The sequence below is a fragment of the Dromaius novaehollandiae genome, chromosome 14, assembly GCF_036370855.1.
Source record: "Dromaius novaehollandiae isolate bDroNov1 chromosome 14, bDroNov1.hap1, whole genome shotgun sequence".
Taxonomy (NCBI): domain Eukaryota; kingdom Metazoa; phylum Chordata; class Aves; order Casuariiformes; family Dromaiidae; genus Dromaius; species Dromaius novaehollandiae.
Genome location: NC_088111.1, coordinates 19778000 through 19794824, shown reverse-complemented (window position 1 = coordinate 19794824; position 16825 = coordinate 19778000). Strand labels below are relative to the sequence as shown.

The 16825-nt window shown below is 50.5% G+C and overlaps 1 protein-coding gene across 1 annotated transcript; it reads left to right on the top strand.

Moving 5' to 3' along the window:
* The first annotated feature begins 1939 nt into the window (after positions 1-1939).
* On the top strand, positions 1940-7686 carry NDUFB6 (NADH:ubiquinone oxidoreductase subunit B6). Its single transcript, XM_026100445.2, has 4 exons — positions 1940-2210; positions 2329-2421; positions 3429-3473; positions 5062-7686. The coding sequence occupies exons 1-4, from the start codon at positions 2031-2033 to the stop codon at positions 5128-5130; spliced, it is 387 nt and encodes a 128-aa protein (XP_025956230.2). The 5' UTR covers positions 1940-2030; the 3' UTR covers positions 5131-7686.
* The last annotated feature ends 9139 nt before the right edge of the window (positions 7687-16825 follow it).

The window sequence follows — 16825 nt, the reverse complement described above, 5'->3', positions numbered from 1 at the left end:
GGTCTGGTATGGATTTAGGGACCTATGTCTGGACCTCCAACTTGTTTCCCTGAAAGCTCTCCAAAGAGGTCAACCACTTGTTCTGTGAATCATCACAGATAACAAACCTATTCTGCTGTAAAAACTATTAGCTAGAGTTAATTATCAGCTCTGTGGCTGCTATATTGACCTTGCCTCCTTTTGCATTAACCGATATCCTACATTCACGTCATCACCACCATCCTGAAAATCCCTTCCACCACAAGGCTCAAAAAGCCATTTCCCCCCTGTTCCTCTCACTTCACTGTGGTGACAATTTTCTATGGGTCTGTGATGCTTTTGTATCTGTCACCAAACGTAAGGACCACCAGACACCTCACCGAAAGGTTATCCCTCTTCCACACTGTTGTGAGCCCCCGACCAACCTCCTTATATACAGCTTGAGGAATACAGAGGTAAAGGAAGCTCTGAAAAGGGCAGCCAAGAAATGCAGCTCCAGAAGATGGCAGGTATACATCCCATCCCGTTACTATACGACAAAATGAGAGAAAAAGAGAGGATGTCTGTTCTAGAGTCCGGTCCTCTGTGGCGATCTCGTAGCTAGGGTGTGGGCACTCTGCCGATGTGCTTGTCTAGGAGCTTGGGAGCTGCAGAGATTTCCAAGCATAAGCACTGAGTGATGGTAACTGCACGTCATATTGATAATAAAGCTGAGTGGCCTCACGACTCCGGTATTTTACTGCCTGTTGGCCACCAAAGGTGGAGCCTGCCCGAAGGGGGGAAGGTTTGAATGAGCCCGTTCACTGCCGCATCCTTCGGAGGGGCAAGAAGCAACTGCTGTGAGAATCCCGCACTGCCGGCACGTGAACAACTTACCAGAGGAAGGTGGCAGCTGCCTGTTGTACCGAATGCAGAGAACATGCTGCCAGCGTCAGGCACCTTGTTGAGGCACCATCATTAAAAGCGGGACCTTCCTCTGCTCTGCAGAAAGATGGGCAGCAGCAGAGGGTAACTCTGTTCTTACGATCAGAGAAGTCTCACCATCTCATCCGGAATTAGAGGTAGGGTTCATGTGACCAAATACACATATCAGCCAAGGGCAACCAAAGGCAAGCCTTTCCGTGCAAGTACCTAAATTCACGGCCTGCGGAGAGAGAGAACCAATTCCAGGAACAATTCACCTCATCTGTGGGCAAGCACTGAGAATAAATCACATGAACCAGAACAAAAAAAGTTCCTTTTTCTCCCTTCTTGTGTATTTGTTCCTTTTAAAGCTAGTCCAGGTTCATAACTCAGGAGGTTTCGTGTCCAATCTCCCACCCAAAGTAGGGTCAGCTAGGAGGTCAGGCCAGGTTACTCGGGGTTTCCTCCACCCTGGTCGCAGCGAGCAAACCCTCGGCCCTTGCAGCAACCCAGCACTTGCTCCTTTCGCCCGGCTGCACGTGCCCCCTCGCTGCAGCGGGCAGGACGCATTGATGTTTGCTGGGGTTTACACGCGTGCTCAACGACCGCTGAAATAAACGGGAATCTGGAAGCTTTGCAAGTCTCCCGCGGAAAGGCAAGCGCAAGGGAGAGGTGAGACACCGAGGCTGCAGCCCCTCCGCGCTGCAACTCCCGCAACGCATGCGCGCTGCAGAGCCCTTCCCCGCTGCTCGGGCGTAAACGCCGTTTAACGCCCCCGGCATCGCCCCACGGGCTGAACGGGAGCGGCGGCGCCCAGCCGGAGCCCGGCTGCGACAAGGGGGCTGGGGCGGAGCTGGGGGCGGGGCCTGGGGCGGGGCCTGGGCGGTGGCACCGCCCTCCTCCGCCACCCGCCTGCCCGGGGGCGGGGCCCCGCGCTCAGCGCCACGCCCCCTCGCGGCGCTCCTGCCGCGAGACCGCCGGCCGCCAGGGAGCGCCAGCGCCGCCGCCGCCGCGCGCCCCAGCCGGCAGCGGCGGGGCAGGTGCGTCATCGCCGCGCGCCCCAGCCGGCAGCGGCGGGGCAGTGCGTCATCGCCGCGCGCCGTCGCCAAGGACACGGCGCCCGTTCGCGGTCGGGGCCGGGCGGCGCCATGAGCGGCTTCGGCGCGGACGAGAAGCTGCGGCTGCAGCAGCTCCGCGCCCTGCGGCGCCGCTGGCTGCGGGACCAGGAGCTCAGCGAGCGGGAGCCCGTCCTGCCGCGGCGGCAGCTCGGGCCCGTGGCCGCCTTCTGGGAGCGCTTCCTGCAGCCCGGCGGCCAGTGGCGGCTCCAGGTGAGCGGCGGGAGCCCGGGGCCCTGCGCGGCGGCGCGGCTGCCGCGCTGGGGGCTCCCGGCGCCCCGAGGCGGCGCTGGGGCGGCCCGGAGCGGACGCGTGTCCCTGTCGCCGGCAGGTGTTCAGGGCGTACCAGGGCGGCGCCTTCGCCGTGACGCGGGTCCTGCTCCCCGCCACGATCGTCCTCTACTACGTCAAGTACCACGTCATGGTAGGTGCGGGCTCCGCGGCGGGGCCGGCCGGCCTGGCTCCCCGGGCGGCGGGTGCGCTCCCTGCTGCGGAGGGTTTCCCAGCCCGCCCGCAGCCCTGCCAGCCCGGCGCGGGCGGGAGGAGGCGGGCGGCCATGGAGAGCGCGGCCCCGGAGCCGTGCAGGCGGGTCTCAAACTCCCACGGAAACGGAGCAGCTGGCGTCCGTTGCCTGAGGTGGTCAGGACGGCTTCAGCAGCCTGCCTCGCCTTCCCTGATGGATAAATGTCTGTTCAACATGCGGTGCCAGGAGAGGCAGGACCTGGAGTTAAGCAGTCAAAAAACCCACGGGGGGGAATAGTCTCCTAAAGATGTAACGGATAGCTAGCTGGGCAGAAGAGGGTGAAATCCATGCTTCCTGTAGAGAAGATGTGAAGAAGGGGCTTAAAAGAACATGAAGGAAATCCATGGAAGACCTGGAAGAAGCTTTCTCGTAGAGAGAGGGGCAAATTACACCAACAGTCACAGGGGATTTTATGAGCAGATTCGTTAAGCATTTGCTGCTGGGTAGGGTGACTTCTCACAGCCTGTTCATCGTTTGTTTTTCCTTTTTTGGGTGCTATGCAAATGTTTTATGATCTCTTATGGCAATGACCAGTCTTCACTGTACTGCCTTCTTGTGAGCCGGAAAGCTGTGAGTGGTGACTGTTGCTTTCCTGGAGAAATGGTGACCCTGGCGACAACCAGACTGCAGCTACTGATGTGGGGAAGGGAAATGGACAGTAAATTGGTGATGGGAGAGACCTTCCTTTTCTATAGTCATGTCTTGCTTGAGAGTTATGATTTGGTTAGCCTCAGGTATTTATTTATCTTGTGGGAAGAAGCAGGCCTAATGTGCCCTTTACTCTGTAGAGTATTTTAGAAGGGTCATGTTCCATGTTTTGGAAGTCTTTCATACATCATCTGAGTAATCCTCCTTTTTCTTTCTCCCTCCTGATCTCCTTCTCCCTTCCTCCTGCCTGCCCCCTTCAGAAAACGCCGTATGGTGCTGTTGAATCAAATCCACGGATATTTCCGGTAAGTCTGTTAGTATTTGTTTTATCTGCCAGCTTCATAAAATACAGGTAGAAAAAGGGGTGACTTGGGGAGAAAAGGTGCAGGTTTGTGCAGTAGGCCTGCAGGGATCATGTCTAAAAGGATGTGCTTGATACTGGGGACAGGTTGTCCTGAAACCACACTGCGGAATGATTACAGGGCTTCTGAGCACTCTTCGTCTTCCCCTTGGACTGGATGGTCAATCCTTGTTTCAGTGGCACCTTCCTTCTGTAACTACTAACTTTCAGTACCTGGCTGATGGCATGTGGCAATCCTGGGCAGGGAACACAAACGTTCACTTCCTTTATGGGATCTCCCATAGTGAACGGAGAAGGTTCTGTCTCTGGAGAAGTGCATACAGAGGACACTAGCTAAAGAGCTTATTGAAACCTGAAGCTTTCCTATTTGGTTCTCAGTTTGCTGCTTGTGCCCAATTTTATAGGGAGCTGAAGTGCTGGTGAAACCCCTGGCTGCAGCCTTCAGCTCTGAAAAGGGGCAAGCCCAACTTGTGTGCCTGCTGTGGTTTAAGTCAGGACAGACTAAATGCATGGATTAATTACTATGCAATAACAGGATCTATGTGAAGGCGTTTGGATGTTTAATGCCTCTGCGGAAATGTGATTATTAATATATAGAACAATAGAAAGATGCAGAAAACTGGTCATCTCTACCTCTCCATGCCGAGTGGCGGTTTTCAGTAGTCAGGAGGAGTAGGTTAAGACTGTTGCTTCCAGCTGCGTGAGCTTGGTCCCCGGCATCCCCGGAGGCCCTCCACGCTCAGCTGTCCCCACAGCTACAGTCAGGCCACTGACCACTGAGGTGGATGAGTTTGAGGTGGAGAGTATCTGCTGGGTTGTTTGATCTTGATTGCTGGTGGACCTCTCTGAGATGTTTCTCATTGATTGGGGTAGTGAGTTGGTGGGCAAATATTCTTGTATAAGCCTAGTTCTGCTCTTTCTGCCAGTTACACTTTTTTGTCTGTAACACCTGTCTAATTGTGCTTTATCTAACAACAGTTACATTCTTAACAACTGCATAGCAACATACTGAAGGTCCAACTGTGGGCCTCTGACATCAGCCTAATTACTCTGCTTATGTCAGCTCACTAGGCCAAGACAACACCTGAACCTTTAACAAGTAGAAATCAGGCATCGGACTGATTTTGAGGGATTATGTAGCTCTTCAGGTACCGCAAGATGTGGGGTTTGGAGATTATTTTTGAGACTTACCAAAAGTCATACCTTGCTGAATGTTGTTATGCAGTCTTGTAAATCCACTTCTTAAAGCAATATTCTCTTTAAAACATTTGGCTTCCATGCTGCATCTGAAAAGAAAGGAGAAAAGGGTAAAGCAAGTACAGATTTCAGATAATATGGCTGTGATGTTGTTTCAACATCTTTAGAAATGTTGAGTGAATGAAAGTGGGTGCTAAGAGTGTTCTGAATAACTTGAAGTAGAATTTTGTCTGGAAGTGGGGACAGTTAGAGCTTAATTGAAAGAATATACTGTGTAAAAGGAATATATTTCATGTATGAGAAAATACTCACCACGCTCTCTTTGGTTCCACTAGGGGGACAGAATTTTAGAGACGGGAGAAGTTTTTCCACCTCTGAAAGAAGAACCTGGTGATCACCACTGATGGTTAAATGCTGATTTCCTTCTTCAGCAAACAAGGCGATATCTGCAGCTGCTTTATCTGTTCTATAAATGACTCCTTATTCTGCATCCCTTAATCTCTTCCTTCATTTACTTTCCACCTAGTCAGTTTTGTTCCAGTCGCTACTCATGAGAGTTTCCTTTTCCTACAGTGAGTTTTCCTGCTAATCTCTCGGGATGTAGCACCCTTCCCCTTCCCACCCCCAGTCCTGTATCTTTTATTCTGGTCTGATGAGATCCTACAGCAGGACAATGTGTGCCTTATAATAACAGGAATGCCACTTTACATCCTGGGTGGATTATGGAATAGTTTTCCCAAAGGGACGGGTGTCATGCCTAGCTGCAGGAACTGCCTAAAGCAGAGTGCATGCACACACGTGTGCACGTATGCATGTGCACACGCACATACATGTACACCAGCTGTCGTCTTCCAGACAGTCTAGCAGGCCCTTTTCTACCAAGTGTTTTAGAGACTTCTGTGTCATCCCATTTCTCGGCCAGTAGAGGATGGTAGAAGTGGAACTCCTGGGCAGCAGCCTGCTGAACACCCCACACCCCCATCCCAACATGTGAATTAGCCTGATGGCAGTGTGGTCTACCTGAAATTGCCTGTTCCCAAAACGAAGAGTCCAACTGGGAAGGAGAGTGAAAGTTCCCAAGCTTTCCCAAAAAGTTGCATCCCTGAGAGTGAAAGGTAGATTACACTGATTTTCAGGCCTCCTATTGCTTTACCTAAAGGCATAGCAGAAATGACAGTTAAACTGTAAACTTGAGACTTCACGGTTTACATCAGTCTGACATAAATGGGCATAAGTCCATACTCTGAAATAGTTGCTACTTCAATTGAAGGGCTGGATAGGGCAAATCTCCCCATGACAAATGAAGATGTTTGTGTTTACAGTATTCAGGTGGCAAGCAACAGTGTTCTGGAGTTTTTGAGGGTTTTGTGGTTCTTTCAAAGGGAAGTAGGGGAACAAGTTCTCAGTGCAAAGTCAAAATTCTAGGGAATACAGCAGTAATGGATAAAAAGATTGTAACTCCTCTAGCAGCCGTTGGTCAGTCCAATTTGACATCTTTTCTCAGACTTCAGTGTTTCAGACCAACGGAGCAAAGAAGGACGCTGAAGAAGTTGAAGCTTTCTCAATACAAATAACAGAACCCCCAGGCTTTGCTTTCCACAATGGCTAGCTCAGCACCTTTTGTAAGCAATGATCTCCCTTGGGCATGCAGGCAGGGAACAGGGAAAAGCAGAGGAGACCAACACATTCAGGTATGTAAGCGGAAAAAAACCTGCTGCTGTCAGTGCATTTAGAAAGCCCAAGCCCAGACCTCTGTGATCAAAGAACAGCATCACAGCAGCGATCACCTCCATTTCTTTCTCCTGATGAATTCTCTCTTTCACCTCTAGCACAAAATCAGATCTGAATTAAGACAAAAAGTACTGGCATGTACCTGCGTGTGTGGACTGCTCCAGTACAGAAACTTGACAAAACCAATGTTTATCAGTTCTTGGCTAATCCAAGGTGGGCAAGAGTGATAGGAGGGAAGCAAAAGTGGTGGGAGGGAGAAGAAAACTCCCTATCAAATCGGCACCTGAAAGGAATCGGCAGGGCTCTGCTCAGGAAAGGAAGCTGCTTTCCAGAGAGGCAAGAGTGGGGCTCACAGTGCAGTTGTGGTGTGCTTGCAGGCATGATGTGTACTCTGCCTCCCTCATGCCTGTCCATCACCAGACACAGCTCACCAGTTTCTTATGCTCAAAATTGTTTATGGGCGAGACCTGATATTAAAAGTAAAGCCAAGAATTTATTGTTAGTATAGGTAAAATCTTAAGAGTTGACTCATTATTAGTCCAGGAAAAGAGAAAAGAATAATGCAGTTAAAACTTCTTAATTTCTACCTCTTTTCTTGATGTTATGCTCACCCTTGCACTATTCCTCTGGGTCCTAAGATTGGTGGTTTCATTATGGTGGTGGTAGGGGTGTTATGGCAAGCTGTCAGCCTCTGTGGAGTCCTTCACCAGAAGGAATATGTTTGTGTTGATGGTTTCTTCCTCCTCCTCCAGAATCCACTCAGGTTCATTTTTATGTTTGCTAATGTAACGTGCAGTTCACACCTTTATCTCTTTTGATTTGTGTACAGTTCCTGTTACATTTGAATTTACTATATATAGTGCGCTTTACGCATGTCAGATACTATTTTTGTTCTTTTGTTACCCCAGAAACCAGTTTTGTCCAGCTCCAGATCTGTATCTTTTTTAACTGACCATTAGTTGTTTATAGTGGTGGGATTTCCAGTCCCAAGCATGGGTCCCATCTCTTATCATCCTATGCCTGTACCCCTATCTACAGAATCCTGTGCCTGCATTTTTCAAGGCCTCTGCTATCGTGCTACGCCTGTATTTCTCTAGCTACATCATTGAGCTAGTCATAAATGTCTCATTCTACATAGAATAACTGTTTGTTACTAGTAGCTATATAAAACTGTCATTGTATTACACAAAGATAAACAAAAGTAAAATAAATTAGCCATGGGTACCTGATCAATTAGAGAAATTGCTGTTGTACCTAAACCAAGTGAAACAAAACTACAGGCAGGTCAAGAAGAGTTCAGACAGACAAAGCCTGATGAGCCTGAGGACTTGCAAATTCAGTGCAAAGCTTATGGCCTGTTACTGAGAATGACAACAATGTATATTACAGGACTACCTGAGATGTACACAGGGTTCAGGGTCTTCTCAGTGCGCTCCCTGTAGCGTTGCAGGCCGGTCTTTGTAGTCACGGAAAGGCTGGTTTCTTATGACATGCTGCCTTAAAAGAGTGCACTGCCTTTCTCTGTTTCTCTGCTTTAGTCCCAGCATTGTGCCTGCGAAAAGAAGAGAATGGTCAGCGTCACATCCCCTGTGCACATCCCAGGTACAGCATACCTGATACAATCATCCCCCAGCTCTCAGCCTGAAGAAGAAGGACTATCTAAAGATGGTAGCCCTGCACCAGCAGTGGTACCAAAAGGCCACTCAGAGCGTTAGCATGTTCAGACCTGTCCATGGAGTGTGGACTGTCATTGCCCACCAAATGAAATGACCTTTCCTCAAACCACAAAGGCTCACAGACGGCTCACAGACAGCTCCCAGCAGCTGTTAAACTCAACAGAAGAAAAAAGCACAACTTGATAGCTCAATTTGGTGCCTGCATGGCTGAGTGGGAGGTGCAGGCATGCTGGTGCTTCTGCTTTCCCCCTCAATATCTTCTCCCTGGCCAAACCTGCAAATAGGGTTCGCAGGTGGGTAACACTATGTACCGACCTTGGACACAGCTGTCCTGCTCCCACAGCCAGCCATGATCCTGGAAGGTCACCAGCATCTCCTGTTCTTAAACTCTTGTGGGCTACTTCTAAAGCTTACCAAAGGCTGCTAAAGTAAAGCTTTGCACCTCTGCAAGTTTATCCCTAGGGAGCAGTTTTACCTGGAAGCAGAATTTGATGATGACAGGGCATGCTGTCTGACTTCTGCAAGGAAATGTGGTGCCCTTACTGTTTTTGGAAGTTGGCCCTCTTTTCATTCACTTTTAATTGGGATAGCCTTGCTCAGAGAGTGACTCCCTAAAGATACATAACATGGCAGTCTACAGAACTGGTATTCATTCTTGTGCCTGTGTATGTGCTCACACATACACAACTGTAACTCCCTGGGAGCACTTCCCTTTGCTTTAATTGGAAAGGGATTTTAATGTTAACTTGTCTTTCCTTTTAGTAAGGCATTCTCTAGCACTAAATGATTTGGGGCTCTCATTTGATTAGCACACTTTGCACTGCATTGTCAGGGCAAGACCACAGACACTCAGGCATGAGGAGGAAGACACACACATTCTGGATCTGGAGGAGAGGAGAGGAGAGGGCAAATGGGGCCCAGAGAACTGAAGTAGCTCTGGCTAGAGAATAGTGAGGCTGAAATGGCCCAACACCCTCACCTCTAAGAAGCACAAGGCTTGCAAAGCTACAAGCATCACTGGGAAGCTCCTTCTGAGGCCTGAGTGCACCTGACTTCCTTTGTGATATCCTAAATATGGGATTGCTCTCTGGAGAGCTCTTTCACTGCAGTCCCTCTGCCATGCTCACGTTCTCAAATGCTGGCATCAACTATTGAAGAAAGAAAACCTTTCGCTTGTTTTGATCTTTATGGAAAAAGTAAATCCTGAGACAGTAGAGAGCACAAAAGAACAAGCAAAAGAGAGTCTAGCATTTTCATTGGCTGCTAGCAGTTAGGACTTGGATCTATTACATCTTCCTGCAGATGTTACCCTGAGGGTGACTAGCCTAATACAAGCTACATTCAATTTAGTTTTACTAGGAGTAGCTGATCCAAGTAGAGGAGCAAAAAGTACAGAATTTAGGGGAAAACACTCAGACACCAATGCACAGACTCACACACATACAATCCTGCTTACCTCAGCCCTGTGTGTGCCAGTGCCCAGCTAGCCAGGACAGAGGCTCCTGGAGGGCAGGGGTTCCCAAAGTGGGCAGTGTCCCTGACGCAGGTGGTGGTCTGCAGCTTTCACACGTGCAGCAAGACAGATCCTGTTGGCAGTGCCAGGCCTCTGCCCTTTTATAGATCCTGGGCTGTGAGGCTGAGTCCCTGCAGGAAGCTCCTGGGCCACCAGACTGTTCTCCTCGGGGATGGTGGCACTCACAGCCTTTCTCTCCGGCTGGGGCCACGCTTCCTGCCTGAGATGTGCAAACTCCTCTTCTCTGCTCTTCATTGCCTCCCCCCATCCTTGGCCAGGTCTCACTCATTCCTTCTCAGTCATCCTGGGGAGGTACAAAGGTTACCTCAGCCCATATGGCAACAGACAGCAACAGCCTAAGAGGACAGCATCTCCTCTGTAACACTGGCTAGTTATGTCATGGTGGAGATTTGGGCCTTCGTACCAAGGATGTTTTTTCTCCACTCTGGTGCTTTCAGTTGTCTGAACAGTTGTTAGTAACAGTGAAGATACAACTGCTGAAGATGAGGAGGAAAGAATGGTCAATAGGGGAATATACTGTATGATGGCTTTTAGCAATTCTGTACTGTTGCACAAATTGAAAGACATCCTGCAGTTTCTATCCCCAGTTGATATCTCCATACTGGGTGTGACAAGAAACAGTTTGCCCCTGCAAAGAAATACTGCCATTGCTAACAAATTGGTGCTCTAAGCACCCAGTACAAACTTGGAAACAGCCAGGAAACTTCAGGGCTTGGAAGAGGGTTGGTTCCATCACAATGAACTGCATGCAACGTGCAAAAGCTGCCATGGAAACCATCTGGGCTGAAATATCACACACCTGTCTCCACGCTTCCCCCCAGACCGGGATCTGGCCAGAGCCTTTGGGTTCCTCAGCTGCACATGGTGTGAAATGAATGTAAACTATCAGCCATGCCACCGCCTCTTCTGGACGTACCTTTGTTGAGGAAGGATGACTCTGGAGAAGCATATGCTGCAGTCAGCTAGGTAGCAGTAGCTCAGGGTGTAAACAAGCCAGGGAGACACTGAGAACAGCAGCAGAATAGCACTCAGTGAAGGCTGCAAGTTCTGTGCAGGAACAGGGCAAAATTCTTGGGTTTCCCATCTCTGATGGAACTGCAAAGGTCCCCAGGCAAGGAAAGAGAGAGGCAGCCCTGTCCTGAAGATGTCCTGTCTAAAAAGGCTCTACTTAGGGTAGGAGCAAAGCAGGGCAGTGTTCCCAAGAGTTGATAAATGACAGGCCAAGGCTCAGGGAGGCACACCCACACTGTCTGAGTGCAAATGTGGATTTTTCTTCCCTGTCCTTTGGCCCTTCTCCTCCTTTCCCCACTGTCTGGATGGAGGGACTCTGTACAGCTCCAGCCAAGAAAAAAGAATCCTTTCACAGATGTTATCAATAAAGACTACAAAGCAAATCTTTCCCAAGGTGCTGCAGCATCACAACTTTCTCCACCAGCTTCCCAGCTCCCTCTTTTCCTCCTTGCAGAATCTCCCCCACCTGCTTCTTCAGCTGCCTTTCAAGTAAAGCCTCAGGCAATGTGTCCCTGCCAGCTTTTACAGCAGTCACAGGAGTGACATCCCAGTGCACAACCCAGTTTTCAGCTGGACACAGCCACTCCTGACAGCACTAGCTCAGAGCCGCCTCAAATTGCAAGAGCTGCCAAAGCAGGCAGGGATCAGAAGATGCTTTGCAGCTATGCCCAGAAAGGAGCACTGGTAGCTCCCATCAGAGCCCTTGGTATCCGGACATTCAACTGTGCTGAACATCTGGCCCCACATGCCATCGGAAGCCAGCACGTCTTCACTAAGTTTGGTTCCAAGAACCTGAATGGGCCCAGATTTGAACACTCATGTCCAGGTTGCCTGCCAAGCTCAGAGGAGTTTGGCCCACTTCTCTGTCTGAAGAATTTAGGGACATTTTGTTTTTTGAATGACAATTTCCCTAGATTGCTCCTGTTGGTATTTTAAATGATATTATTGGATATCTGGAAGGGCTCTTCTATACCTAAGGGAATGAAAATTGCGGGAATGGAAGCCAAGCAAGCCATGGTGTATCCCCAGAAAGCAGGATGTTCTCATAAATATGCACTACAGATTAGAACCTTACCTCTTGCTTGCCTAGCTCAAGCCTAATTGCACTCTCTTACTTTACTGAAAATCAGATGTTTTCCATTCCCATCAAGAGGCTCAAAACTCAGCCACATTTCATGACAGAAGAAGTCACCACACACTAGATCCTCTCTTTTCCCTTGACAGCTGGGCACCTCCAACAGTACAGCACTGAGTGAGGGACTGACAGATGCAGAACTGGCAGGCAGCATTAGAAATGCTTTATAACTATCAGCTCCTCCTAGTCTGTGGCTTCTCACAGTCAGCTTCTCTCTGTCTTCACTTCAGGTGCCATCATCAACATACAGAGAATATCTAAGAACTGCAAGTGGGAAGATGATAGGGGCTCCTGTTTTTTTTCTTTCTTCTTTTCTGCTGCAGCCCCTCCAGATACTATTTTACAGGTATCACAAGAGAAATCATCAGTTCCAGTTTTGTTCCTTCCTGTAAACTTGGGTACAAACCCCAGGGGAGCTCCTCTCAGTCTGGTGGTATTGCTCAACCCTACAGCATTCATCAGCTTTCTGACACCTGAGGTGTAGTATAGGGCTTGACTTGCTAGAAATCAGTGTTTCTCCTCAGGAGGGGAACTGAGTTGAACTGAACTACTGGTGGGTAGTGCTTGGTAGGTAATACACTACAGGCAAAATGCCATGTGATATCTGTGGATCCAGCTCCACAGAGCCGACTGTCAGGTCCCTGAGGGCACTAACAGGCTTTAATGGCCTTGATCAGCCTCACCTGGAGCCTCCACCCACATGGCCTGCCTATGGGCCTGCAAGCTCCATTTAAGCTCAGGTCTGGGCCTTTAGTCTCTCTTTGAGCTGAGCTGTAGGGGTACTAGTCTCCAGCTCAGCCATGCCCAAACCAAGTTGTGGCCCCTTTGATCTGGACCCTGACCTGCAGGCTGATTTCTTGGCTTGACCTCAGATATGCCTCGTAGTTGTTGATCTGCCTGGAGATCACTGGATTGTTTCTGACAGTGGTTACTCCCACCAGACCTGATCCTGACCTGTGGATCAATTTCCTGGTTTAACCTCAGGCCTGCCTCATGACCACAAACTTGCCTGATGATCTGGACTCTTTGTTGAACATGGCTGCTGTATCTGGATCTGCCCTGCTCCCATCACTTGGGTACTGTGGATGGGGCCCCACGACAATGAGGGCCGTGCACTGCTAGTGTGTTATCATGCTCAGTGCTCAGCTCCCTATCCCTTATGGAGCAGCTGGCCCTGACACAGCTGCTCAGGCCTTGGGATGGTTTCTGGATGCTGAGAAGTTTGAACCTTGAAGCTAGGTCTTGGCTGTTCGTAGTGACTGTAGTAGTGAAAGCTTGAATGGCTGCAACTCAGTTGATAGTGGTTGGGAGGAGTTGGGTGCTGAGTATGTTGGTTCCAGCCATATGAGCTTGGGCCAAGGCATCCCTGGGCATCCTCCATGCTCAGTGGTCCCCAAAGCTAGAGTCATGCCACCCCACTTTGAGCTGAGGTGGATGAGTTTTATGAGGTGGAAAGTGTCTGCCAGATTGTTTGATCTTTACTGGTTGGTGGACTGCTCCAAGCTATTGCTTGTTGATTGGTGAAGGGACTTGGTGGACAAATATTCTTCTATAAGTTTAGTTTTGCTATTTCTGCCAGCTACAGGTTTTTTTTTTCCATAACACCTTATTGTGCTTTATTTAGCAAAACTTGCATCCCTAACAACAACACAGCAACATATTGAAGGTCAAACTGTGGGCCTCTGCCATCAGCCTATTTACCTGAGTTATGCCAGCTCAGTAGGCCAAGACAGCTGTTCACTTCCTCCAGCCTGTCCCTCTGCAAGCAAACTGAACAAGGGAGGTCAGCTTAGACTTGCTTCCCCTGCCCCGTGCTCTGTCCTTCCCAGCAACCAAACCCCCTGCAGCCCTGGCCTGAGCCCAGGCAACAGTGCCTGCCCTTAGGGCAGCTGTCACCCCAGCCCAGGGTGCTGCAGGCAGTGTGTTACCGAATTCCCTGCCTGTTGGCCCCCAAGTTGTCAATCACTTATTGAACTTTTTCCTCTTGACTCTTCCTCTGGTCTTATGTTTCCGCTTGTCTAATACCCTTCTCAGCTCCCCTCAGAAAAGGACAGTTGGAGGAAACAAACAAAAAAACCCAACCAACCAAAATCAGCTGAAAAAACTCAAAAAACAACCCACCAAGCTGACTGTACAGGCTTTAGAGGGAGCTGCTTTTCCCTTTTTGCCTTCCTTTACTGAAAAAAATACACTTCTGTGCAAAGCTTGGTGAAACCCTGAGCAGGTCAGGTGTGTAGGAACCTTCTCCTGGCAGACCCCAGAGGATGGGTGTCTCCCAACCCCTGTGTGGGACACAGCTGGGGCTGCAGAGAGGCCAGGCACTGGCGGGAGGCTGCTGAAGCAGAAGGGCCATAAGGGGATGGGGCATCAAGAGCTGTCATGAGGACCATGCTGGTGGCACATTTCCCCACCCCTGAATGCATTCTGCCTATGTGGTACCTGCCCAGAGAGGGCTGTGTGTGGAGAAGCAGGGCTGGGCTGGCACAGATACTGGGAGCAGATGGGAGCCATGATGCTCCTTACTGCTCCACTTCAAAAGGGACTTGGTTCCTCTCACACAGAGCTGGAACTAGCTCTCTAGGCACTATGTGTCGCAGGAGGCTCATTAGGATGAGCAGCATTCAGATGAGGGCTGGGAGATGGTTGATTGCACAGAGGCTCGCTGGAGAAGGCCTCCCAGCTCTGGCATTGCTGCTGGCCTTGCTACGGCAGCCAGCAGAGAGTGCGGTGATGGCAGTTGGCACTGTGGACTTGACTCATCCCCTCTGTGGGAAGCCTCTGCCAGACCCACCAGCCTACCCTACTCTGGGCCTGATCTCCAGGATGTTGCTCCTTTCACTCACCTCCACCCTGGGGCCTCCTGAGGCTATTTCTCCCTTGGCAACAGGCTCCATGGGGAGTCTCCAGGGCAAAGCAGTCTTCTCCAGGTCCCAGACACCCATAGCAGCCTCTCTGTTGCTCTGCACTTCAGCTGTATCACCCCAGAAACCCTTTGGTTTGGGTATTCTGTGATCCTTCTCTCTTCTTCTGTGCCTTCATGCCTCAGTGCAGAAGTCAAGTTTCCTGCCATTGGACCTTCCCTCCCAAGCTGTATTTCCAGCCACTCTCGGAAAGAAGCAGGCTGCATAGTGGAGCAGCTCAGTATGGCTAACAGCACCAGCACAGCATTGTATAGAGGAGCAAGGTCCAGCCTGTGTCCCAGGATGGCCCCGCAGCATCAGGCTGGGTGACCAGGGCTGGGCACTGCTGACCCTCCTCTGTCACCCACAGACCTCCCACCCAGGGGAAGGGGAGTGCCCACTCAGCTGGACAGGCTTGCTTGGGAAGCTAAGGCCATTGGGGTGGCTGCTTTTGGACCAGCCCCTCTATCTTCACCTCCATGTTGGTTGACTGGTGAATGTACCTGCTTCTTCCTCTACAGGGAAGCTGAGAATTTCATTCCCTGGAGGAAGGATGGAAATCTCTTTGTCTATGAGGAACCCCCTGACAGTGAACCCTCTCCTGCTGGCTCCTGCTATACCTCCACAGAAACCCTTTCATAGATAGATTTTGTGATATCTGGATCTAATGAAAGGAAAGAGGGAGCAGCACAGGCTGGGATGAGTGAGCATAGAACAGCCAGCTATCCTCACAAAAAATAAAATGAGCCCTATAGGGAGAAGTGGCTAACAAGTGGGGTACGTCTTGTGAAGAACTGGCGCTTCTTGCAGGGAATGGGCTTTTGGGTTGGACTGGGATTGACAGGGCAAGTGCTGATTCACCAACCTTCAAGCACTGCTAGTTGGGGACTGAGGGTGCTCGGTGCTCTCTACTCCCCCACACCCAGCCTGCATGGGAGGCTGTGGTTTCCCTCCTTCCCATGTCAGTACGTGATGGGAGGACACTCTTGCTACAGCGCGGAGGGATGAAAAATGCAAAGTGCATGTCTGGTGCCGTCTCACTAACAATTGTCTAGGACATCTTGGTGTGAAGGGGGATCAACAGCTCCCAAATTCCTGGGAGTTTGGGAGCTCCTTTTCGGTTCCTTCTCAGAGAAAGGGGCTCCTTTCCCAGTCCTCACACTTTTTTCCTTGCACGCAGTACTGACCTGGCTTGTGTCAGTGCCTTGTTTCAGGCATTAGAGTCTGCTTGTCACTTGCGGTAGTCTTTCAGTCTCGCAGTGAGGAGATCCTCCATTCATGACTCAGAAGAGACAGTGCCTCAGCCTCATATCCTTGGCTCGGACATTGCCAAAGGAACCCTCTGCTAAGGGCTGGCAAGCCCAGTTGACTGAAGGCCCTGGGGGATTTCTTCCCCGTGGTTTGCTGCAGGTGAGGTTGCTGCTATTCCCTATTCTCAGGTCTAGCCTTTAGTGAGATGGTCCGTGTCCAAGGCAAAGGGAAATCTCTGGCTCCCTCTTGCAGGTTTTACCACGTATAAGCCAGAGGCCGTGCTGACGGCATTGAGGATGCTGTGGTGTGAGGCAGGGCTGACACCTAGGCCCAGGCAGGCAGGGCCACCTGCAAGGGAGCGACCTGAAGATGGGGAAGGTGAGCTCCTTTGCCTCCCAAGACACTTCCCTCAGAGGGATGTGGGAGCTGCCAAAACCCCTGACCCAAGAAATGCTGGGGTGTTTTTCTCCAGGCTGGTGTGGATGAGTTCTGCTGCATGATAGGCTCTGACCTCAGAGGAGCTGATGCTGCTCAGAGCTGGTACCTCCAAGCTGCTTCCTGTTGCTAACCCCATGCCACAAGGCCAGTTCTCCCAAGCAAGGTGCATGGTGTGGAAACTCTGGAGGGCAGTCGGCATTGGTACAGCATCACATGGAGGAGCAGGGCCCAGCCAGAGTCCCTGGCACAGCGACACAGATCCTTGTTGGCTGAGCAGGGGCTGCCCCACCAGACCGGCAAGCCCCAGGTCACTAACAGGAACCCCAGGAAGGGGTAAGTGCTCACTCTGAAACCCTCCGCAGGCATAAATTACACACTGTCCTCCTGCTCTTTTGTTGTCACTGACGCTTAATGCTCCTCTTC